The sequence below is a fragment of the Falco biarmicus genome, chromosome 15 (assembly GCF_023638135.1).
Source record: "Falco biarmicus isolate bFalBia1 chromosome 15, bFalBia1.pri, whole genome shotgun sequence".
NCBI classification, from domain to species: domain Eukaryota; kingdom Metazoa; phylum Chordata; class Aves; order Falconiformes; family Falconidae; genus Falco; species Falco biarmicus.
In genome coordinates, this window is record NC_079302.1 from 15,166,657 (window position 1) to 15,193,100 (window position 26,444).

A 26,444-nucleotide genomic window follows, 5' to 3' on the forward strand; every position below is an offset into this window, starting at 1 on the left:
ATTCGCCGTGCGTCTGGCTGGCTGGCAGTGGGAGATCAGTGTATTGCAGTTTCTCACAAGCAACTTAAATGCTTCAGGTGCCCCCTCCATCATTAGCACCAGATACTGCAGAAAACTCATCTCTGATGGTGCAGGAGTGAGACAAGTCTTCACTGCACGCTCCCAAACACAGCAAATACGAGCAACTGCGAGGCAGTGAGTGGTCACTCCTATGAGCCACCCCGTATCATGAAGTGCAACAATCAATAGTGCTTCTTGTTTAAAACCAGAGCTTCATGCCTTACAACAAAAGAAAAGCTTTTCAAGTACACATTCCGTCGCCAGTTCCCTACCTGCCTCTCTTCCTCCTTCTTACCTTGTCTGTGGCTGTTCCTATTGCCCTGCTGTTGTGGTACTTTGAAATGATGAGCCAGAAATGGATCTGACTTACTTGTGGAGGAAGAAATGGAAGCTGTGAAGACAAAGACTAAACTACTTTAAAAAAAAAAAAAAAAAAAAAAGAGAGAGAGAAAAAAGAATCAGCAGCATTTGCCCTACTTGCAGGATTGTTAATGTATAGCAGGTAGGGAGGAAATACTGACAAACGCTAGTATATCTCTGGTCCACAACACCTTTCCAAGGAAAACAGCTTGGCACAAGGTTTTCAAATCAAGTAGTCGTTATTCATGAATCATTGCAATCAATGTCGTGTTTCTGATCACTTGGCACCATCTTCCACTCAGTGAACTGGTACACCCTTAGAACTGGCTATAAGGGTTGAAGATCACATTATTTTAACACATGCAAGAAATGCTTTTTTTTTTCTTCTGATTTTTGCATAGGTTTTTCCTGTCCAAAAAAGAAAAAAAAAAATTTCCTTCTGTTCCATTATTTTCCTTTTACACTGCAACTAATATAGGTGAAAATATCTTATCATCCCTTCCTAGTGTTTCTGCTGAATATTTACTGCAAGATCCTTCAGTGTACTGTGTTTAAAGTCCGTCCTTTTGTTCCTCATTTTCCTTGTTAAGTGAGATTTGATCCGGTTGTGTTCTAAACTGAGGAATCTGACAAATCTTTACTATGGATTTCTTGTAATTTAAACTTTACCTTTAAAGCATTTTTTAGTTACTATTTCTAACCTTTAAAGTCTTCTTCCTTTTCAGTTTTTAAAATTTGTTCCTTTCTACCTCTTTGCTAATTCTAGTTTAAAGTCTGAGGGTTTTTATCTGTATGGCACTGAGTGAGTTTTCCCCCCTTTTATTTGTAAAGTTGCTATAAAAATAAAATAGTAAGTCATTCTGTATTTCAGATGTAACTTCTAAAACATCTTACTGGCTTCATCTGAAACCTGTGCTCCTAAATAATTCAGGCACTTAACTCTAACGCAATCCCATTTAAATAAAGCAACATGTTAAAAAGGCGACTGCTGTTTCTGATAACGCCCAATAGCAAACGCATAGAGAAAAACAGGATCAGCAATTTTGTACAAAGTTTTGTAGAAACAGTGTTACTACAGTTGCAAAACTAAGAAAGTATGTTTCCTTGTTATAAAATACAGCTTAAATTAAGCTGGCTATCCAACCTATAATGGAAGTACATTCTAAGAAGAATCCACACATCACATGAAACATAATACAAGGTGGATTCTGCAAATGCTTTCCACATTAGGTATTTCTGGAATTAGGTTGGGAAGAGAAATGGTGAATTTCACCACAACAAAGGGCGCTTATACATATTATTGGTCTCATCAAGGTTCCTATCACAGCATTTTATGTACTGTAATATACATTTGTCAGAGTAGAAGATAATTTTCTCTATGCCTTTACTATAATTTCCCCATAACATTAGTCTCAGACAATTTTTCCCACTAATAAAGCAATACAGACAAAGAAAATTCTATACAGCTCTAAAAATAATTATTGGTGTTCAAATTACTCTCAGTCAGTAAAGGAAGATAAACATAGATGATGTTTAAATTGAAAACAGGAAAGTAACATTCTCAAACAGTAGGAATGATCAAAGTTACCTTGCATTGAAATACTGAAATTGATTTGTCATTAGGCATAAAAATTCAAGTACTTCATATACCTAATAGGAAAAAAAAAAAATCAATGTTCTTGAGGGGGAGGGGAGGTTGGCAAATTCTTTATTGATTTGAAAGAAATTCTAATTTAAAAAGTCAAAGAGATTAATTTACTGTATCACTTAACTACTACTCAGCAAACAGCACAAGTAAGCCTGGTGTACATGGCCAAAGAAACACAATGAAACGTATCTTAACTCAATGTCTGTGCATAAGTGGATACACTGAAATAACAACCTAAATCTGGTTAAGTCAGCTGCTCTCTCTGAACTTAATTTCTCTAATTAAAAACATCAAGCATCTACCCACCATAAGGCAATTACAGGCTTGCTTCTTCATATCCAAAATAAAATGCAAAACTTCACAACTGAAAAACAAACTATTACTACAGAATACAATACCAAAAATAAGAACATGATTGTCTATGAACCCCACCCACCCAGAAATGGAAATGGAATATAAGACACATATTGGAAGAGCATACATTTGAGGCCGTCGTGTGTTTTACAGTACATTTCCACTTAATCAGGTAGAACAAGGGAAGGACTTTAAAGACCAAAAACACAGTGAGCGGCAAGTAAGACAAGTGCTTTCACACCTCCTGTCATCCCATTTTAAGGCCAAAAGGTTCTTGCTTTTTATCCCTATATTTCAAACAAGTCTGAAAAAGAAGACATCCTGATATGCTTAAGGGGAAAAAAGGAGAAAGACGAAAGACAATAACAGTCGGGAGTTCTGTCTGCCCTCGCAGTCCAATACCGACACCCAGAACCAGGGAAAGGATAGCACACTCTCCTAGGCTGCTTCGTAATTCAAGACATAGTCTGGCAATACCTTATTCTTTTTCTGCATGTTCTATCTCACTTTTTGTGTCTTTTATCACCGTGAGCATGAGGCAGACTTCTTTGAACTCAAAAAAGAGTAACATGAAACAAAAGCTATAGATGTGAAGTAGTCTTGAAACCCAGCAATGCATGAACATGTGTTCGTAAACAAGTATCAAGACCTATGAACAACATTAAAAGCATAATCAAAAAGACTTGCACAACCACTGGTACAGCCCCTCAGAGAGCTTAAACAAAAAGCAAGTTATATGTCACCATCATATGCTTAAATAAGTCATCCACATTTTCACATTACCTTCCTTTGTCTATAAATACAAATTTAAGCGAAGCATGAGGGTGAATTATGCCCCCCATACAGAATATCCCCGGTATAAACAGTAGCAAACGTTAATTGCAGGTGGGCTCAAACTTAAATAATGTGTTTGACACCTCCGGAAGAGAAAACAGAACCTGACTCTCGTTTTAGAAAGTATTTCTAGATGGACTTGTCTCAAAATCACCAAGTCCAAAAAACCAGCAGCTTTTAGACAGAGGAACGTTAACTACAGGAAAAGCGGAGATGCTAGCGCTGCAACATCTTGCCGCACACACAGGGGAAAAAAGAATAAAAATAAAGTGTATCAAGCTTCCTTTTTATGCAAGTGCGTTGTGCTTTCAACTAGTACTGTCTGCATTTATATAATCTGCTCCCAGGCCCTAATGACAATAAGAATTACTGTCTGCTACTACTATAAAGTGTAGCCACGAGGATAAACTGAAAGACATCTTTGAACAGATGAAAAAGGCGACACGGCTACAACACAGCATCATGGATTAAAAACGAGAAGTTTTTGCAGGCTGCAAACAGTGTCTTAACAGACAGCTTGACGTGCGGTTATGCACAAATCTACACTGCCAGAGACACAGGTAGGAGTTAAATATTCAGGCACTGGAAACACCTTTTGAGAGTCACGAAACACTATTGATAGTTTAAAAACCATTGTGAAACCATTATGATATTCCAGTCACGATGTTGTTTCTGTTCCAGAATTTAAAATAAAAAAGGAGGTTGGAAAGCCTTAGAAGCATTAGACCACTTGATCTCTGAGCAAAGGTGCACGGCCAGCCAAGCACGAACCTTAACCTGCAGCATTTCCCTCCCAAACCGCAGCAGGTACATCAGTGAGTAGCGCATCCCTTAAAGACAGCTGCGCAGGGTGGCTTTGTGAGGACTAAGAATGTGCTAATATGCTAAATACCTGTGACAAACATGCTTCACACTATTAAACAAGCACACCAAACCTGGAGAAACGCGTTTGAATAAAAGGGCATGTTTTAAAACAAGCTTTTGAAGATCTGAAAGACTCTTTGAGGACTCTCAAGTAAAGTGGTACTTCTGTGTATTACTGCTTCCAAGTTTTAATTTTCTGCTGAGAGATTACGGTGTTGCTCAAGTGGGTTAAGACCACCCAATCATTTACCAAAAATTACACAAGTGCATCATACAGCGTGAGTGATTCAAACAGCAGTCTGCAGACCACGAAACATGCAGGTGGACCTACACAAAGCGGTAGTCAATCACTGGAGTCAGTCAAGGTCAACTAGAAACAAGCAAGATGAAGAAGCTGAAATTAGTCTGAACGCTTTGCTAACGTTTCTCCCTCGAGCCAGCTGGCAAAATTCCTTTGCACTGGAAAAAAATCTTCTCTGACACACAACAACATGCTGCTGCTGGCAAGCTTGCTGCAATGTAGTACCTAATTATGACTTTGACAACATACAGACATCATATTAACTGATCTCAAATATTGGAGGACAGAGGCTTGACTTATTTCACCCCTCCTTCATTTGAAAGTAAGAAACAGGCACCTTACAGCACTGATTGCTCCTCTAATTGAACTGTGGTAGTTATGCAGGAACTTTTTTCTTTGCTCCAAAAGTTAATCTTGGTGAGCTGAGTTTTATCATCTTTGTCGTCCCCACTTTTTTCTCCCCCACCACTTTTTTTTTTTTCCTTTTTCCTCCCCTAGGAAGACGATATGAGGTCTGGAGCCATGCTTTACTCTCTCTTCTCTGGTGAAAACAGTATGAAAGGAACCTTAAAGACTTTAACGTAAATTCCAGAAAGTATCTTTTAGATCCTAACTTTCTTTTATGAAAAGCATTTCCAGATTACTTGCAAATCAAGTACTCAGGTAAAGCATACATGCTTGAATACATTCTAACTAGGGTATATGTGAAATAATGGCAATTTAAGTGTGAAATTCCAAAGGAACAGCTTGGGGGGTGGGGGATGTCTGTTCCTGCATAGACCCCCTGCCCCCCAGGGTGGGTGAGGGACCAGGAGCTGAGGAGATGACATCCAAAAGCACAGAAGGAGACAGACCTCAGATCAGCCATCGGCACTAGGAGCAAACCACTCACCTTAGATTTCCTTTCCAGTTTTACTTACCTTTCAATTGGACATTTCCCATGACCAGCAATTGCCAAACCCCTTAGGCTGCTCACTCCAAGGTTAAAATTTCAGTCTCTGGCTTAAGCTTTCTATTCTGTATAAATAATAAGTTATTGGAACAGAGCTGAGTGTGAGTTTCACACATTTCAGATGAACGTACCCACCACTGTTTGGACCATTTTGGAAGCAGCCTCTTTTTAATTTTACACTTCTGGTTTACTAAAACAGGCTTGTGATTTAATCACCACATTATCCACAGGAAAACGTGACTGCTGCAAGGCGTAGATAAAACCGAACAAAAAAGAAATCCTCTTGTGAAGATGAAGGCAATAGGGAGAGATTGTTTAAAAAAAAAAAAAAGGGGGGGGGGTTATCTTTGTACCACTCCAAGTGTATAAAACTCCCAGTATTCTTCAGACCAGGAATATCGTGTTCTGTACAACAGCTGGCTGGGTAATTCCTGATACTTTTGAAACCAGCCCGAACAGCGAGGAGTAAGGCAGCGTGGTTATCTGCAGCAGATGTCGAGCTTATCTGAAGCTCTGCAGCTCCACTCTTTATCTGAAGTGCTGCAAGGGGCAGGCCGATTGATTACAGGGCAAGGCGGCCCGTATTTCAGACAGGCTTTGCTCCCCCCACCCACGCTGCGGGGTCCCCTCCGGCTGTAAGTCTCCCCAAGCTCCAGGGCCAGCACTGCCACCGCTACAGCAGTGGGTGGCTGTCCCATGAGGGAGGAAGGCTTTAAAGCACAGCACCGCTGAAGAACAGCGATGTCATTTTCTTTCTTGTTAGAAGGTGGCTTAGCAAACAAGCGAACCGCTGCACAAGGCTGCTGCTTGCCATGCCTCCTGCTCCGGCCGTGAAAGGCAGAGCTAAACCCATCCTAAACCCACCGCTGGGCTCCTCTGTAGCACGCAGCAGCCCTGCGCCATGTGCTGCAGCAATCCGTTCCCATTTGGCAGGTGCAGCAGTGGGGCACGGAGCCGTTGTATGCCATTCCCAGAGAAAAATCATGGGAAAGTCTAGTACTACAGCAAAGAAAATTTCCAGTTGCTCTACTGCTTCTGAGGTATTCTAGGCCTTTCCCCTCCACTGCTGCAAATTCAGAGCTCAGAGTCTGGCACATCTTCCCTTACACCAATAAAGTTCATCCCAGTGTAGAATAATTTATACCACAGCAGCTCTTTAGTTTACCATAGGTAATAAATGTTTTGTGGGAAATTAAAAAAAAAAAAAAAAAAGAAAGAAAAAAGGTGGGTAGTGAGCTAAAAGTGATGACAAAGCTTGCGGCACTTTAGCTTTACTTCCCATGGTGGGGTTTTTTCATAAAAATATAGTATTTTGGAATATTGTTTAAAACTTGAGGTAATATATAGCCAATTATTAATTTCACTTTGTCTAATTAATCATTTATTAAGTTTTAAACTAGAAGTTCCAACTCAACTGATTTGCCTCAAAAGCCGTTTCATATACTCTAGGGCTCACAGCTACAGTTGTAAAATCTTTTGCTTGGAATGTATAATTTTTATTAAATTATGAAGATGAAGACATGTAAATATCCATGCTTAATAAATAAGACTAGATGAAGACATGTAAATATCCATGCTTAATAAATAAGACTAGATGAAGACATGTAAATATCCATGCTTAATAAATAAGACTAGATAAAGACATGTAAATATCCATGCTTAATAAATAAGACTAGATAAAGACATGTAAATATCCATGCTTAATTACCAGAATCTGTGCTGTCTAGGAACCCTTTGGAAAAAAGTGAATTCCAAAACCAGGAATATAGATTAATACGGTTTGTCATGTATTACTATCCAGGGTTCAGGTATGATAAAGTGGCCCAAGACATGCTGCATGCAGCTTATTCCTCCTGGAAATATTTGTATGGCAGTAATTTATCTACTCAGTGAAGACATGAAGGCGCAGGGAAAATGTTAAAGAAAGCTTGAGGCTGCCAAAAATTTGAGAAAGGAAGAAATAGTGGAACAGCCATACAAACAATAAAACGGAACCAGGACCAACTAGCGAAGCCATGGGGTAAACTTAACGGCACATTTAATAAGCATAAAATGTAGTAAGTCCAAGAACAGGCTAGACACATAGGATGGGGAAACCTCATCCTAGGAGAAAGTTATTTTGCAGCTGCTTAAACATTTCTTGAAACTAAATGTTTTCACCAGCTTTTCTGACAGCTACATAAGAAATCATTCTGGATTTAGTTTCGTAGTCAGGAGGCAGGGAACGACCACAGAGGTTAGGGTAGAGCCGTAGTCATTGCTGCAACATCAAAATACCTTTAAGAAAAAAAACCAAGAAATTTAAGCAAATTCAAAAATCTAAGAAAAAATTAAATTTTCAAGAGTAATATTTAGAGGAGAAACTGAATTTATAGTTTCAAATAGATCATCTGCTAACAAACACATTGCTCCAAGCTGAGGGTACAAACCTCATGTTATTCAACTGTTCTTTCCCTTTATATTTAAACATTTCTCCTTCTGCACTTCAAAGGGAAATTAAAGCTGCAAAATAAACTTATATTTATCACTAACATAAGTGATTGGGAGGACAAAACTCCGAGATGAGTATTCAAAAGCTTAGCCCCCGTGAGGCTCAAGTGTCACCAAAATTTAACCACAACTTTATCATACAGCTCCTGCACGAAGGAAACTGCTGGAAGCTGTACTAGCAGCCTCATTTTGCTCCTTGACCTACTGACAACCTGCACAATAGAATCACCATTGGCATCTGGCACAGGAACGGGCAAAACTGTTGGTATTGAAAGCAGAATAGTTACAGTTTTTTTGTTATCTTCATAAACGTAAAGCTGAATTTTCAAAAAGGGAGATAAGAGGCTGTCAAGAGGTAAGGCAGGCTCAAACTGAAGTGCATGGGAAAGAATCGCTACCTACACACCACAAAGGCAGCTTGCTCAGGAGAATTATGATTTGAAAAGATGAGAGGAAAGAACCACAAAATTAGTTTTTAGCCCCAGTCCTTTAATAAGGATTACACTCAGGAAATAAAGGCATAACATCAAAGCATGAAACATGGCATGTGACCTGATGAATAGCTTAAGATACTAAACTACTGCCAGTCTTAGCATTAGGCTTTCACTTGACTCAATTATTTCTTTAAAAATCACTAAGTGGCAAACACGTATGGGTTTGTGCATGTTGAGATACTGCAATGGCATTCATATTCATCAAAACGCGGTTTAGTCCTGAAGTAGAGCGTCCTGAGCAGAATGAGAACAGAAGCAGTGGGCTAGAAAAGCTGCAATAGATCCTGTGGTTCACAGAATGGAAAACAAATGCATGTAAATTACACCTTCCTCTTTTCCTTTCCATCAGCTGCTCACACTAAAACAAATCACGCACTGAAGTGAATTTTGATTGTCATTTCAATTTAAGAATGCTAGAATGGAAAATCTGGATCAGACTATTCACATCCACTTCCAGGCAACGCATTCGTTTCTAGCGAAGGCAGACACCTGCTAAGCTACTTTCAGAAATTATTCCAAAGTCAATTTGCCAGCAACTTGCTTTTCCCTTCTTAACACCCTCTTAACAGCCGATTGTGTTTCATAGGACATCCTGGATCACTTGGGTGTTATTTTCCTACATACATTTCACCCACTAGCTCAAAAACTGACCTACAACTCTTAGTACAAAAGTTTGAAGGCAGCATCTAGATTTGTAATTAAAATAATAATAATAATAGGCACTGAGGAGTCCTCCTCAATCAGGCAGTCCTTCCAATTTTTCCCTCAAGTACTGAATGTTTCACAGCTGTAGGTTGATAAGATTTCAATGGAAAGTAATTTTTTAAATTTTCCATTCATTTCCAAAACCTCAGCTGCTACAAATGGCATAGTTTTCAAAATTTCAGAATAATGCACCGAAAAGTACAGTATGAATGCCGCTAACAGACAGAGACACATCTATTTTAATTTCTCTTTATTCAGATTAACGGAGTTTAGTTAGATGCTGCCCTCCCTAAGAAAAAGGTGCACAAGCACCGGTAGCTGTTGGAAGTAAACAGCTGGGCACAGAAAGACACAGAAGACTGAATGATACTACCCTTCCAAATGTTTTCTAGAAAATACTTCAAGTATGAAATATGGCAGCCAAACACTACATTCCCAAGGAATAGCATTTCACTAGCTTCTGTTTAATGTAAAAAATTAAGCATGCCAATCGGTTATAGGAGTCAGCCACAGACTAACGACACTTTAAAAAAATACGGAGGGATATGTACTACTAATTGCTGCACATCTGTTGCCCACTTTTCCATGATGAGCCATATCTATATTTTCTTTCTTTGAAGATTTTTTTTTTTACAATAAAAAGTTAAATAAATACACTAAAAAAAGACTCATCAGAGAGCTAGCAAAGAAGCAACACATAGATTAGCAGAATACATGCAGTCTTCAAGCTAGAGTTCTGTTTTCTACCACGCTATCCATAGTATGCAGCAAGGAAGCAAAGTTTCCACATGCAATATATATACTATTAATAAATATTTGTCACATCCCAGTAACATTATGGAAGGCTAATGGAACAGGTTAACTCCTTGAAAAGCAGCAGTGAAAATAATAGCTTGTGCAAATCTTCTATTGCAATGCCATTAGGAGTCAGGACAGTCAGAAAATAAATGTACCAAAACTTCCTTTCCCATTCCATTTGAACTGATTGCCCACAATAGAAACAAACATTTCCTGTGACATTAAGTTTTCATCGGCTTCTGTGATTCCCAGTTCACTCAGTCTTTTCTTGAGCATCTGGCTCTTCTTTGCAGAAGTAGCCCCAAGTTCATTTGCAATTTCATAGTTGCCTTCAGTTTGTTCAGAAATCTCAGCTTGCTCATAGAGCTCCAGCTCATCAGTTATACATTCTGGTAGTCCTTGCCTCAAGCCCTCTACACGGGCTGTCCCATCACCTGACTGGGTAGGCTCCGTATTCCCTAGGTCAGGAAACAATAAGAATGTCATCAACAGTCACACAAAACAGCCAAATCATTTAAAATTCCTGGACTTAAAAGTTTTCTTGAGTCTGAACATTTTCACTTCACCCCACTCACTTTTTGGATAACTGCTTAGTGACAGGCACATATCCCAAATGCACCACAAGATGCTTGAGAAAAAGGTTTATTCTTGAGATGACTTCAAGTTGTCAAGTGATAGCGATACTAGAGAAAATTGCAGTGGGTTTACACGTTACACTTAGTGACTTCTTGAATAAGACATTATATAGAAATATATAATTTTTATTTTATCATTTGCCATTTTATCTACTGCGGAGAAAAAATTCTGCATGGGAGCGTGTCTCAGCTCTAATGCACAAAAGAAGAAATTAGCAGGGAATTATCATGAACCAGAACAGCTGTAAGAGAAGCCATGTCTGCTATTTCGCTGGTCACACTCTTGTTTCTGTATGACCCAAGGAGGCCATACAGACATACAGGCTCTGCCTAGCAGGGAGCACAGACCATGTGCATAAGGACTTTACAGTGGAAGTACGTAAACACGCCACGAAGCACAGACATTCACAGTTTCTCTGCAGCAAGTTAACCCTTTAGGAATTTCCAGTGTTCTGAGAGTTATGAATAATTATTTCATCTAAATCAATCTAGACATTATTAGAAAATTTAAGAGACTTGATTATGAATTATACAATCCAAAAACTGGGTAGTTTTAGGAGTTTTTTCTCCTAAAAAAAGGAAGAGAAAAATACCTTTTGTTGTCTCTGCTGAAGTATCCTTTACATCAGAGGGCATTGCTGGTCTGACCAGGACTACACCATATCCTTCATTATTATGAATCATATTATTGACCATGGTTATCTTAGGGATGTCGTAATGTTCATCTAAGAAGTTCTACAGCAAAGAAACAGAAATCCAACATGTTATGTCCAGCTAAAGGGGTGCAAAACATTCCAGTTCGAGGTAGAATCAGTTCTATGTATTGGCTAGAATTTTATTATTTGCCGATGAAATAAAGAAATAAAACAAGTATACTGCTTCAGTGGATCAAGCAAAGGCAAACAAGTACTGTTAGCATCATATGCAACAGAAGAGTTCTACCATAAAGCAGCAAGGTGACAAGCCACCAAGGTTATTTGCATTAATTCTAGCAGCTATAAGCTTTTCAAAACCAAGTACATTCTGCCTTGAACTGACCTTTATAAGTATTCCCTCCTTGCAGTGGTGTATGCCACTGTCTAACACGGTACACGTACTACCTGGATATATTTCCACACCAGCACCCTACAAGATAAAATTGATGGCAGTTCACAAATAGTTCAGGCCCATTTCCAATTTAATCTGACAACTCCGTTACAGATCTTTGTGTTTATCTACCAGTTCGTGCAAAGCAGAATTGTGTTACCATTCCAGCTTTACAGCTTTGTTAACCAACTTGAGCGGCAATACTCAAGGTTGAGGCCCCATGGATAATATTATTGCCACCAGTCCACAAAAGCTCTGGTAAAGAGTAACTGCACAGCCTTGCATTACTTTCTCATTCTTTACAACATTCAAAGCCCCATCATTCTTCAAAACATCCTAATCAAGAGTTCATTTCTGTGTTCATCATCCTTCTGTAAGGATCAATGGACAAGGTGTCCAAAAAGGGCATTTAATTTTTAGAACAAATGCAACATTTAATGAGAAATATTATTTATGGGCAGAGAAAACAGAAGATTACTGTAAAAGTATTCCAGGACATGAATCAGTCCAGCAATACAGCAACGATTATTTCACAGATGTCCCCTGTTACTACATCATTTTCATATCATCACACAGAAATCAGCATGAGACACTTCACTAGATATTATTGACGGCTACAAGACCCTTGGGACTAATCTCTGAAACTCAATAACATGTAGCTGTCCAAAATGAATTTGTAAAGGTTCTCCCAGGAGCAACAGAAGTCACCCTGTTCTGGATGGCATTATTTCCAAGCAGAAACCTTTATTTTAATTTCGGAAATAAGTCAGAGTCAAGAATTTGCTTGTACCTTGGCACCATACAGATCTGACTTTTTCATTACTAGCTCAGCTGATGTCCGTACTGTTACGCCTGTAGTTTCACATTGTAACACACAATTCTCCAGGGTGGTTTTCCCATGATGGACATCTACACACACAGAAAACATTGTTAAATGAATCAGTTATGCAAAGGCAAACCCCTCCTACAGACAGGTGGACTTGTAGCATTTTTGCAGTGTGATAAAATCACTATTTTAACTTTATCCACTTTGGATTAATTTTAATGATTTGCTCATGCATAGTTTGAACTTATGCTATTTTTCTGGTATAAGCAGAAACACTGCTGCTAGGGAGCACTGACCAAAGATTTGTCTTAGAAGTTTTTTGGCTTTCTGGCTTTTTTTATGGAAATCGACAACTATTCATTACATTCCTAAGAGACTTTTGATTTAAAGATACTAAATACATGTATACAGGTGTTAATAAACAATTTAACATGTTTAGAACCAAATGTCTGTTGAGGCAAAGTATTAACTAGCACCTTCTGCAAAGACAGAAGTCCATGGCCAACAAACTCATTAGATACAACTTAGGATTATTTGAACCTCAGTTTGAATGTGTTGTCAGCAAAGTTCCACACTATTTCTATAGCATATGCCATTCCTCAGTGGAGAGCTGGCTGGGTTCAGCTACAGCTGAATATTGCCATGGTGGTTCTTCTGTGGAAAAAGGAATTATTTCCATTTCCAGGTAGCCTGACACCAGCTGTGCAGCAGTCAGTCAGGTCGCCTCAACAGCAGAAAAATGATCAAGTAAAATGATCTTCTCAGAGTATGAGAATAGAACACAAGAGCTACAATAACTTTAAAGTAAAAAGAGTAGAAATTATTTTGATGTCCACATTATTAGCAAGTTAAAAAAATGGGGAAGCATTGATATTTATACCTGTAGGGCTCCTCTCTACAATACTTCGTTACAACTAGTGAACTCCAACACTAGGTCTCGGCTTTAATTCTAACAGTAAATTGTGAAAGATTCACAAGAAGGTAAAGATGCTTTTATACTTACTTAAAATCCCCTCCACAGCATCATGTTGTACTAACTTCAAACTGGAGATCTTTATATTGGCTCCTGTACAGTCAACAAAGTTGTCTCCTTTCCCTCGTTTTTCTATCACAATATCATCTGGCAGGCCATAGCCTTAAAGCAGAGATGAAAGATGCAAGTTTGATGAATAACTGGTAACAGTCAGGTGCTCAGTATATAGTAGACATTTAAACTAAATACAGAGGTTTAAAACTTGAAGTCTAATACCTTGAATGGGATTTTCCACCCAGTGGTGAAGCTACACCTTACATGCTCTCTGAACCAAGGTTCAGGCACTCAAAACCAAACTCAAAAGTTACCTTACTTGAATGACACACAACAAAATGCAAAGTTATTTTAGACAGCTGAGCAAAAGCTTAAGTGAGCTCACCTTTGCCAAGGCCAAAGTTCCTACTCCCAAAAGTTACAACAGAGCAGGGTGATGCAGTAACCAAGGACACACAAGCATCTGCAGCCTGCTTTCAAAGTACAGTTGACTAGAGCAGGCTGAGGTTCCAAGGAGCACGGGGCCAGCGGGAGGGGAGCAGTCACTTCCACAACACAAGGAAGCAAGTGCAGAGGACTTGATATTGCTAGTAAGCTTCACTCAACTTCCCGATTTAAATGAAACTTGGGTCAAAATTTAATGTTCTTGTGTTACATGGGCTTCCAGATTAAAAAGAAACTTTCACAAGCATATGACAACATTGATTTACTAAGCCATCCACAGTTGTCAGCATTCAACCACTTACAGGGGAAGTTATGAGCATGTAAAGCTTTTATTGCTTGTCACTGACAAGAATCATGATAAGGAAAGCAATAATGCAACATCTATTAAAGCAGCGTGAGTCCTACCATTTCCTGAAAGCACACACAAACTCAGATAAGAAGTGCCTGAGCAGGATGCTAGCTTTTAACCAAGTACATAAATAAATACTCTAATGTGCAAGTGGAAAGGTTAAAAAAGAAAAAAAACCTTTGAACAAGAGTTGGCAGAATTAAAGACGGCAGATTTAATGCAAAGTTAAGTGATTGATACTTCAGCACACTATACTAGCTAGAAATCTTTTCCCACCTGCTACTGATTTACAGTCACCCCTGGAGGGGAGGTGGCATGGGGCAGTTTACTTCCAGTACGTCAAAAGAGAACACCACAGGACAGCAATGGCAGATGTAGTTTAACTTCACCCCACTACAGAAAGGGGTTATTATCCAAGGCAAGAGTTTTGGGAATAATTAATTGTCCTACAGACTGCCTGTCATTTTTCTAACCATGCTTTTAGCTTGCTTTACACTTCACCTCTGAAGCAGCAGCTCTAGTAAGAAGGAAGCCAGCGACAAGACAAGGAATAGAGAAGGAAAGATCCACCTGCTATCAAGTGGTGTACAACACACAACGTGGTCATGGCTCAACAACCTGCCCATAAGCCAAGTGACTCCACAGGAGCTAAAGGTATTTCTCATCCATTAACACTGATCACAGATACTAGATGGGCTGATGCTACAGGTTCCCATCCAGCTTGAACAACCACCGTACAAGCAGAAGGAAAGTTCTTAGGTGCCTTTGCTACACGTTTTTGCCACGTGTTAACGTTACCTTTACCATGATTTCCTGCAGCTGCTACTGCTTAACCTTATTTAGTTCTTGTCAGTTTTTTATCCCTGACTTACTAATCCTCTTACTTTCAACCTTACTACTTACTTGTACAGTGGCTTGAAAAAAATAAAACCTCTACTAAGCAAAGTGACATTATATCTTTGTTAAGTCACCCCTTCATCCCAAGAAGGCCACCAAAACCGCCAGCTGCTCAGATGACTGCCAGCAAAATCTTTCTTGATGCTCCTACTTCAAACACTTTTGGCCACTACTATTGCTATAAAAACTTCTCTAACAGCAGTCCGTATAAGAAGATTAAATACCCTGACATGTACCCATTATTTAGAGAGTGGTTCACACTAAAGAGACATATTTATATGCCTTGCTCCTTAAAATAGAGCAGCTCATCCTTTAATAGATGTGCTATTGCACTATTTGTATTACTTTTTCCTTAAAGCTAGAAAAGCAATAAAAACCACCCCACACAATTTTAGCACAATGACATTCTTGCAGATAAATAAAGCACTTTGAGGTCCTTCATCCTGCAGGTGCATTGTCTATCAGCACGCGTATCTATGTAAAACACACACACACAAGAGAAGGGCAAGAAAGAAAATGACACTTATAAAACAAGGGCAAGAAAAAGTCCAGAACAGCAGGAAATTAAACTCCCAGCCTTCTTCCCATTAAGTAATTTTGACAAGACAAAAATGCAGCCAAATAAGTATCTGAACAGCTGCACAAGCCCTAGTGATACAGAGACTTACACTGCAGCAGAGTGTGCATGCCTAAAGCAGAGGAATTACACTGGGAAATCAAGAATCACAAGGAAGAGATAGCAACATATCTTAGACAAGGCAGAAGTATTTAAAACACATAATTTGAAAGAAAAATGGAATTGTGCATGCTATGCCTGTTTCTACAGGAAAAAGTAGATGTTAAGTCAACAGCTCCCTCCTCTACCCATGCACCTCGCATAATGCGGCTTGACACTGGTAGCCACCCCGACCCCCCATCGCTGTCACGCAAAAAGGGCCATAAGCCAGGTTCTAATAGCACTTGGCTCTTCCTCTCTGCATTCACCAGTGCTATACTGGTAATGAGACTCAGAGCATACCTCTGAAATAGATTAAGACATGCAAAGAACAAGGGCAGCTCTCAAGCACTTTTAAGTTACCAGCTGTAAAAACTGAAGCCTCTCAGAAAAACTATTGTGCTTCTTAGATTACCAAAAAAAAAAAAAAATCAGCAAGTCCCTCATGTTTCTGTTGAATCCTCTCTACTATCTGTATAATCAGAATTTATCTAGACAAATAGTTAGGAAGAAATGATGAATTTGCTATTAATCAGCAACATTTGCAGTTTATTTGTAGAAGCAACTATGCCTAATGAAACAGCTTACTCCATGCCGCATTAGATATGGCTCCACATGCAGAAATAGGAACGCTTTGAAGAAAAAAAATCAAATATTCCCAACAAACTCTGCAAAAAGTAAATCCTTATGCAGAGTTAAAGACACTCAGTTCACTTCATTTTAAGGACCTTTAAGCTAGCAAACCTTCTACCTTCTAGTTCAACTGAATCAGCAATGCAGAACATGCCATCTACAACGTAACGACCAGGACAGATGATGACACTGTCTCCTTCGTAACAGGCATTTACAGCTGTCAGTGGATCATTGTGAAACTGTAAAAGACAAACACACAATCAGCTCCTGAAGAACACTATAAAAAATGGAATGCATTTATGCCCTTAAAGCTTTGCTTTTCAATTAAGTGTTGCTGGTTTTGCTTGGAAGAAACCCTTTTTAAGGGCACCAATAATACACAATTTCTACTTTGAATTCAAGAATCATAGCACTACGGACAAAAACAGCCTTAAAACATTCCTTTGATGTTTGTGTCATGTCCATTCCCCCATGAGAAAACTGGGGCAGAGACACAGATCGAAGAGCATATGCACCAGAAAGGCAACCTCAATATGGCCTTGGTTACAGGCCAACATCTGAATTGTGCCTCAAGTGCCTTGCCATGAATGACTGAAGAAATAGATGACAGAAGGTAAAGAAAATTAAGGGAAACACAAACAACTCAGCAACTATATTTGAGCTGGCCTGAACACTGACATAACCCTTCGGGGGTCCTGGTGCAAGTCACCCCAAAATAGAGTTTAGATATTACTGTGGCAAACATGGGGACCACATGGTCCTTTTTATTGTCTAAAAAGGGCAGGCTAATATCCTTCACAACTATTACTGGGGGATTCTGTATTGAAGAATAACAGAAAGAACAGAAAAACTGCACATTTATTGCTTCCCAGCAAATTCCAGGGTAAGTATAGTGAGAGCATTTCTCAATTGCCAAATCAGAAAACCTGATTTATAGCCCAAAAGTTAATCCCAGATCTTCCCTGTGGCTGCATTTTGGCCATCTGTAATTCATGAACTTGATCAGAATACAGCCAGCAATTTAATTTGGGCCCAAGGAATCCAAACTGCTCTTAACTGTTGAAGTGGCAAGTCCCGTCTGAATTCACTAAAACTTAATGTATCTCCTACACAGTACTAAAGCAACAGAATGACATTTCTCTCTTCCAATTCTAGATCATTATCAGTAGCATCAAGAGACACAAGTATTTCAAGACTAAATGTAAGTATTGTACAATGAAACACAGTAAAGTAATTATTACAGAAAGTTTATCTCATTTCCTACACACAGGAAGGAAACTGCTTGTATGGAGTACTCAGACACAAATGAATTAAAGAAATTACTTGTATCATCCAGTCTCACCACTCACTGTTTAAATTACAGTGCTTTTTTTGAACTGACAAAAAAAAAATAACACTGTGCAAACATAGTATCTTGCACTTGATAAACTTATTTTCTCCTCAAAAAACAAGGTGGAAGAAAAGTATTAGCAGACAGACAATTCCTGTTGCCATACCTGTATTTCTAGTTCTTCACCACAAGATTCAGGGCAAAGTTTGTCCCTTAGCAATGACTGCAGCAAACTTGCCACCATGACTGAGGATACAACATGAATGACCTTGGTACCTGTTGGTCTCAGCCCTTTAGCTTGGGAACCGCTGTGTTTCTGGTAACCAAACACATACCTAAAACAAGAGCAACAAAGCCATCAGCTCTTTCTTCAATAAGGAACGTACACGTAGCCTCCTATATGGCCCTCCTCCTTGCCCAAAACCAAGGTACCTCAGCAGCGGATTCTCAATTAGTTTTAGCTTTTGTTTTAAGTGCTCTATTTTCTCATACAATTTTAGTCCTTCCACCATGGAGACATTTTCTTCTTCTGAGTCCGAATCACTGCTTGATATGCTGTTCCTCACATCTATAAACTTCCTGTAAAGCTCTTCACATTGAGACAACAAGTTCTGGTAATCAGCTGCAAGCCCAGAAGGCACACGGTGTTCAATGATGTCATAATGCCTGCAATTCAGAGCAAGAGGTCACTATATTTCACATCTAAAATTTTGAAAGATCAAATATAAACCCAGAGAGAACCCGAAGAGTTCTGCTTCGGTGCTTTAATCAAGATTCTCTGCAGTCTGTATCAACACTGCTCAATTTTTTTTTTTTCCCAAAGTAGCAAAACCAGAAATCTGAACAGACACAAACATACTCCCTTTCTAAATAGTTGTCCACCTACCTTGGAAGATTATACAGTTATCAGAAATGCATTCTGAAACAAAGGCATAAGCACAGCAACTCAAAAAAAGAGTAAGAATTTAGGAAGTAATTTGATATAAAAATTAGTCTATTTTTAAGCATTTATTAGAAACACTGAGAAAATTGTATCTGAAATAGAAGAAAAATCCTATAATGTGAAGTCTCTATCATCAACAGTCTAACCAATTACCTGCACAAAAATGCAGAATGGATAAGAAAGGTATTACCAGCACCAGGTGAAGATGTGAAGGCACTGCATTGTAAAAAGTTTGCACCATCCCAAGAGCATCCTCTACAAAAGAAAATGCAGGCCAGAAAATACAGCCCAAAGCTGCATTGCCACAGTCAGAAAGATGAGGATATTTGCCAGCTAGACAGTGTCATGAAATCCAGGGCCAATCACATGGGACCAATTATGATCACAACAAAAAAACTGGACAGCAATTAATGATACAATTAAAACAAGATTTAATTATCTCACACCATTTTTGTAGGGAACCAGCTGAACATAGTATAAATAGCTCTATTCAAGAGGGCACATGAAATAAGAGCAAAGATATTCCCTCAATTTTCAGAGGCTCCTTAAAGGGTGCACATGCTGCAAAGAGCAAGAAAATTTGTAGTCAGAGCAGTCAGTATCTATATAGTTACAATAAACAGAGCATACAGAAATAGAGCCTCACAAAGTTTTGGCAATAGGGTTCTCAGAGGCAACAGAGTTAGTCAGTGCAGCATGATTAGCATCAGAAGATTTTATAGCAATATAGTAATATTAAATATTTGAAGGAAACAACATTGTACATAATTTGGCCCCAAAATGCATGCCGCACATTTTACAACTGATCGCTATGAAAGCACATAAAACTATGTGTTTTTTCAAGCTTTAGTTAAACAGTTCATACAGCTTTACTTGCCTCAGAAGACTAGTACAGCCTAATGTACAGTGCAAAGATACTGTCTGTTCTCATTAAAACAGAGCACACCAGAGACCTGAAAAGTTTAAAGCATCATATGTTTCCATGCATTAAAGATTAATGTTATTTCTGAGCTGATACATCAGTGCTTAGATCACAACACAAGATAACAGCAACATCAGTGTAACTTGGCAGACTGGCTTTGTATCAAGCATCGTATGGGAGAATAAGAAAGGATAACATTTACTTTTCTCCTTGAAGATGTTTAAGCATTTTGGATTCTCACCAAACTGGCTGTAAGGCCACACACAGAATTAAAAAGTTATCCCATGGCACACCATTTCATTCTGGTTTCATCCCCTGCAAAGTCTCCATAAGGCTCCAAAAACTCAACAGAACAGCCATTTACTGGAGCACACAAGTGTAAATACTTCAAAAACACATACAATTTCCATATACAACACTTCGTCCTAATTTGTATGATCTCAGAAAAACACAGGCATATCAGAGTCCTTAAATGTCACATTGTGTCCTGTTTGAAAGAGAGGCCTGCAGCCACCTTTATAGTGTAGGTAGTTATACTGATTTTCTTTGTAAATCACATTCTATATTCGAGCACATGTAATGCCATATTCTAAATAGTATTTCAGGGTGGGTTATAAATACTGATGTAGCTCCCCAGCATCATAAATTATCAAACCTTGATCTGAATGACACAGAAACTTCCAGAAAATAATGAGGTTAAGTTATAATAAGTAAAGAAAAGGAACTGAAAAATAATCCTCATGAAAGACTTGAGAAAAAGATAGCGTGCCAAATCTCAGAGGAAAAACTACACTAAAAATCACTTTTCAATTATTAGCTCCAGGTACGTTTTACAGTGTGTTTTGGTTATTTAGCAGCCTCAAAAATAACCAGATTGCGTCCTCGTGCACTGCTTCAGTTCCATATGGCAGGACAGCATTAAAAGCCCACCTTCAGATAACCTAATGCTGACCAGTCCCACGAGGGAAAGAAATGCACACACTCCTCCTTCAGCATGACCAATTTACATGGGTTTGGCAACATTCAGCTCCGTTCGGATTGTTACGCTATGCCCAGAGGTATCAGAGCACCCCAGGTGAGCTCTAACTGGGATGACAGTGCAGCCCAAGCCGAGGGCAGCTATAGCTGGGTTCGGAGTGCCATCTGATGGAAGGTCAGCGAGTGCAGGGAAACAACGTTCAGAAGTCGTTGCAACCTCAGTCGTTGCACCCCCTTTCCATGCAAAATGTTGACCATCAGACACCGAATGCTGTTAGAACACACTTGATGTACCAGTGACCAGGGTTGGGTTTTTTAAATCTAGTTGCGCGTCACTGTTCCCACGTCTACCCTAGTAATATCAAGGGTGTTACACTTACAGTCTCAGTCGAGGCTCAACACATCGCACAAAGTAATCAAAATCATCCTCCTCCTCCTCATCCCAGGTCCTCCAGATGCACTGGTAGAAGAATCTTTTGGAGAAAAGCAAGCATTTAGTCACACAAAGGAGGCCACACTTACCCAAGCAGAGGTGACAGCACTGGAAACACAAATGTGACCAATTTGAGAATTCATCTCTAAGCACCACCTCTCACTAATTCCACTTTACTGTCCTGTAAAGTATTTCACATACAGAGAAGTTATCTTTCTTGCCTGTTGTTTACCTGCATAAAGATTTTTATTTTGTGTATCTAAATCCAAAATTCATAATAGCCTGAGTCCCACTTTCATCAAAACAGAGCAAAAGCTGGATTTGCAAACAAGAGTTACACTCTTAAGATCCTGAGGCTCTTTAGTTGTTTGGTTTAGCCAAGCATGCTTCAGTTAAGCTTTCTTTTTGACAGTGAGTTTGTCACCTCCATCGTTCAAGCTTAGATCTCTGTACCAAGTAATTCACAACAGAATATATCTCTTCTCCCCTTTTCCTCCCGCACCCACCACTTCTGAAACAGCACATTTTCTAGACAGGAAGGTCATTCCTCCTATTTCAGCTTTTTCATCCAGTTCTACCACCTATTTGTAGATCGCTTTCAAACAGCATGTACAATATGAAATCAAGGGAGATGGAAAAGAGACAGTGAGATGACAAAGAAAGGAAACTAAAAGAAAGTTGTGAATGGACACCAAAAGAATCAATAGCAAACATAAGGGAGGAGGCAAAACGCAGAAAAAAGAAAAAGGAAAAAAGCCACACAAATGATATAGAAGAGAAAGGAACACATCACTAGAGCAAGCAAGGTGATACAGTCCAAGGAAATCCGGGGTGGAGAAGACAGGGAAAGCAACACAATTTACATTGTTTTATGTATTATGACACTAGGATGCAGCTAGATGTACTTTGTAGCTGCAGAAGACACCACAGACTTTCTTTTTGAGCAGTTTCCTTATAATACCAGTCATCAGATTGACTTTGGAAAGCTTGGCTTGTGGAGCTGCCAGCATAACCACAAGAACTCAGAGACCACCCACTGAATATCATCAGAGTGTAATTGTTAAAGACAAAAATTAAACCTTGAGCATGTTCCTACCTGACATGCTCTACGGCTAGTGCTGTCTGGTCAAACTCCCCTGACTCGTCATACACAACCCACAGCTCCTGCAGCGGTAGCTGACGCTCCTTCAGCTCCAAGAGCTCCTGCATGCACTCCAAGGTAAAGGTGCTATCCCGTGAGTCACACAGGAAAGGCTCACTCAGTTGCACAACTGCTTTCAGAGCAGAGTACTCCACATCAACCACCTGTTGGAACAAATAGTACTTCAGGTTTCTCCAAACCTTAGGTACAGCAGAGGAAGACGACCTATTCAGCTGAAGCGAGAACCCCAGAATTAAGCTTCTCAGAACCATACATCTAGAGCCTTTTCCACACTCCAAACTTTGTCCAAACCCCTCATAATATTCATACAATGCCAATAAGTTGCTTCTCTATTTGGGTTTTCTTTGTGGGTTTTTTTTTTTAAAAAAAAAAAAAAACAGGAAAAAGCAGCATGCTCAGACTCAAACAAATCAATACCTTACAGTTCTTAGAAACTCCTTTGGGACTAATTTTTCAAAGTGCCCACATGACACAAACAATCACAATCCAACAAGTTAGTCTGGGCCAGTGAAAGCCTTTTTGTCACTAATTGGGCTGAAAAGCTGAGGGCTATAGTTTTTCCCTCTTCAAAAATGTAACAGAAATGCAAGTTTGAACATCCAAGGTTTGCACAAAGATGTATGACCTGGACGTTGAAACACCTAGAAAAGGAGTATCCCAAACCAGCAAACCCTCAGTGGGTCTATGACAGGAGTATGCAATGTGGAAGACCTACTGTCAATACCAAGACGGGTTAAGAGGAAGAATTTTACTGATAATAAAATAAATCAACGAATGATTAGAGCCTAATATTTGAAAAGACTACATTACAATAGCCAGCTCTGGACCAAGTACTTATCTCCCCTCTGTGCCCACAGAGATCTCCTTATGGCTCACTCGCACTGACTTGACGTTTTCCCCTTCCAGTCTCAAGCACTGAGCCCTTTGAATAAATTCCTATTGCCCTAGCCATCACTGGCAATTAGATATGAAAATATTACTATTTCCTACCAGCTCATAAACTTCATCGATAAATGATCTGTCTGTTACAGAGGTAAATTATGTCAATCGGAGGCAAATGCCTATGCAACTGCATTCCATTTACCTCAACGAGGACGTCAAACACATTGGTGCGCCAGATTGCCTGCCATCCAGATGGTTCAAGGACCTTCTCCAGGTACTCAGCTGTGAATTCTTTCACTTCAGAAGCTTTGCAGTCAGCTAAAAAGAAATTGAAGGCAGTACATTTATGCAAGGAAAGAAAGAAAAGTCCTCCAGATCACTGGAAAATGAAAGTCAACACAGTTGAAACAGTCCTCTACCACATCTCAAGCTGGACTTCATTCTGTTTCACTCATGATAACCATCAGCATCTTTGCTGTCTGTCTCAGTACTGAGAGAGCTGGAGAGCCATCTGTTCTGTGCTTCTCTGGAAGAAGAGATCCAGTACTCAAGCTCCCAGGTACTGAAGGTTTCCGTGCCAGTGGCATTAAGCAGCTAACCTGTGCCTTATCTTAAACAGTCTTATTACACAAAGCACAGTTCTATTAAGATCAGTCAAAACAAGGCACAGAATCCAGTATTAGCACCTTTGCCTTCATTATTCAGATTTTATTTACTTACATTAAAACCATTGCCTCCTGGTCCGCCAGACAGATAAAGCAGCTGAGGTTACAGAATAAGCGACAGCAGGACACCACATCCGTTCTAGTCCCCATTATTAAAAGCATCTCATAGTTTAATATGGAATTGCCTCCATTTACATTGGATCATTTAAGCATTCACTAGAAGAAACCTGGCTATGTGTTCTTTTTCTATTAAGAGGTTACTTACCCAAGATGTAATCCTGGTAAGCTTTAAATCGCTCGTAAAACAAAAGATGTTCGGTATGAAAAATATCTGGAAAAAGCACATTCCCATCTGGCACAGTCCTTCCTAAAGCAGTCCCTGGTTTGTCACGACTGCCATAATCACTACAGGAATCATCATCTTCCCGGAGCAGATCTGGGGAGGAGTGGGCACAAAGCAAACCCAACAAACTGTCAGTTCAATGCAGCCATCACCCACTCCTCTATTCCCAAAGAATTCCTGTTCAGACCAAAATCTATCACGAACCTGCTTTCTACAACACAGCTTGATTTATCCTTGGTGAAGAGACTATCTTACTTGATTACCTGCTCTCTTCTTCAGAGTATCTACCCTGTCCCAAAGGAGGATCTCCCATTTATTGCCAGCTGTCCTGAGCTGCAGTTACATGCTAATTTACGTTGTTCTATATGTAGGATCTAAAAACCTTTAAGTAATACGTTACCATTCATGTACATACGATGCCTTGCTAGTACACTGCCTGCATCACCCAGATGCAATATCAAGCAATAATCCAAATGACCTTGGAACATGCATAAAACCAGCAGATCCTGCACACAACTGATCCAAAATAACGTACAGGATTACTGTGAGCAAAGAACGAAACATAAGAGGCACAATAAAGCTGTAGATACTAGCCTCAGCTAAAGACATGTTTTCACAGGTGCCCTTTTCTTCTCTTAAGTATTTTCCTGTTCTTCAGTACAAGTATTCTGTTTGTATTTTGATCAACTAACGCAGTCTCCACACCTGAAGTCTCAATTCCAAGCAACATATTTCGACCAAAGGCTGCCGAGCCGTCCCGGGCAAACCGTCCGGCCCCTGCGCTGCCCCAAAGCGGGCGGGCGGTGCCCGCGGCCCTCCGGCGTCTCGGCTGGCCCCTGCCCTTCCGAGCGGCGGCGGAGCCGGGGCGCGCCCGGCGTAGGCAGCCCCAGCCCTCCCTCCCCGCGGCGCGGCCGCCCGGCACCGGCAGCCCCTACCTGGCTTCGCCGCCCCGGCGCGCTCCGGCGGCGGGGTCTGCCCGTCCCCCGGCGGGGTCTGCCCTTCCCCCGGCGGGGTCTGCCCGTCCCCCGGCGGGGTCTGCCCGTCCCCCGGCGGGGCGCCCCCGCTGCCGGCCCGCCCCGGCTCAGCCATACCGCCCGCGCCGCGCCGCCCGCTCAAATTTCAAACTGCCCCAGCAGCTACCGCTCTGCCACGTCACGGGCAGCGGCCGCCCTGATTGGCTAGCGGCAGCGCCGCGGGAGGGCGGGCGGCGCCGTGCCGGGGCCCTGCGGGGGGGGCAAGCGGCGCGGCGGGGCCTGCGGGCGCGTCCCCGCGGGTGTGCGCGTTACCCGCGGGTGTGCGCGTTACCCGCCGGTGTGCGCGTTACCCGCCGGTGTGCGCGTTACCCGCCGGTGTGCGCGTTACCCGCCGGTGCGGCCGTTACCCGCCCTTGCGCCCGGCGGCGGGGATGGCCGTGACCGGTACTGTGCCGTTAGGCAGAACACCGAGGTGCCCTGAGGGGCTCGTCCCTGCGGAGAGGGGTTTGAGCAGCGCACTGGGGGGAGAAGGATCAGTCAAGCGTCACCCCAGAAACCTAAAAAACCCCCAACAATCTATACAGTCCCCTCGTCGTCGTCCCCGCCCCCCCTCCCCCCCCCCCCAAAAAAAAAACCAAACCACAACCAAAGCAAAAACAAAAACTGTAACTCGCGGAGCAGTTTGCTCACGTAACTCCAGGAAGACAAGCTTTGCTTGTAACTCTGACCGGTTGCCACATAAAAGGCACTTGATATAAATTTAAAGCACAAGGCGTTTCCCCTCTGAATTTCCCATTGGTGCCACCTCCATCACAGTGTTACCATCTCTCATCCCTGTCCTGACATCTCTTTCCAATGCGTTTCTCGGCCCATCTCTTCTTTTCAAGCCACTGGTTGTGTTTCGAGCTCTGTTACCACAAGTCCCTATAAGGATTAAAGTCAAAACAGTGTAAGTAAGGTGGAGCTAAGCAGCTGGAAGACATTAATATTGAACTGAGCAGATATTTAGCAAAGATGAGGAGACTGAAGCTCATTACAGTATCTGGGGACAGGCAGGAGCTAAGAAAAAAAAAATTAATCAAGATGTTCCAGGAAGAATACGCAGCGCCCTGTGCAATGCAGTTCAGAAGAAGCAGAGGATCAGTGTGCTGTGACGGAGATTTGGGATAGTACAGACTGTTCCCCAGGCGTGTAGGACGGCCACCGTGGGCCAGGCTTTACATAGCTGCTCCTGGCAACCCCATCTGTCAGGTCAATACCTGGGTTTGATCTGTATTAGCATCACAGGTTGTTGGCATTATCCTGACATTAACAAGTGTAACAGTACACGGAGAAATTTT

The 26,444-nt window shown here is 40.7% G+C and overlaps 1 protein-coding gene across 2 annotated transcripts; it reads right to left on the reverse strand.

Annotated features, from left to right (window-relative positions):
* Positions 1 to 8,331: 8,331 nt before the first annotated feature.
* SHCBP1 (SHC binding and spindle associated 1) lies at positions 8,332 to 25,231 on the reverse strand. Of its 2 annotated transcripts, XM_056360942.1 has the most exons (13): positions 25,066 to 25,231; positions 24,053 to 24,223; positions 23,325 to 23,440; positions 22,175 to 22,383; positions 21,026 to 21,118; positions 18,235 to 18,468; positions 17,969 to 18,137; positions 16,591 to 16,711; positions 13,411 to 13,542; positions 12,372 to 12,490; positions 11,534 to 11,620; positions 11,089 to 11,230; positions 8,332 to 10,318 (listed from the first exon to the last, which is right to left on the reverse strand). In XM_056360942.1, exons 1-13 carry the CDS (start codon positions 25,217 to 25,219, stop codon positions 9,999 to 10,001), a joined length of 2,067 nt encoding a protein of 688 aa, XP_056216917.1. In that variant the 5' UTR covers positions 25,220 to 25,231; the 3' UTR covers positions 8,332 to 9,998. The 2 variants fall into 2 exon arrangements, with proteins under 2 accessions (XP_056216917.1, XP_056216918.1); XM_056360943.1 differs by lacking the exon at positions 11,534 to 11,620.
* Between the last annotated feature and the right edge of the window lie 1,213 nt (positions 25,232 to 26,444).

Excerpts from the sequence above, each read along its gene's own strand:
- SHCBP1 (XM_056360942.1), bottom strand. The coding sequence starts at position 25,219 with ATGGCTGAGCCGGGGCGGGCCGGCAGCGGGGGCGCCCCGCCGGGGGAC. Across the intron at positions 23,441-24,052 it reads TTACCAGGATTACATCTTGG|CTGACTGCAAAGCTTCTGAA; the intron begins GTAAGTAACCTC and ends ATTTCTTTTTAG. Across the intron at positions 11,231-11,533 it reads AGGAGGGAATACTTATAAAG|AACTTCTTAGATGAACATTA; the intron begins GTCAGTTCAAGG and ends TCTTTGCTGTAG.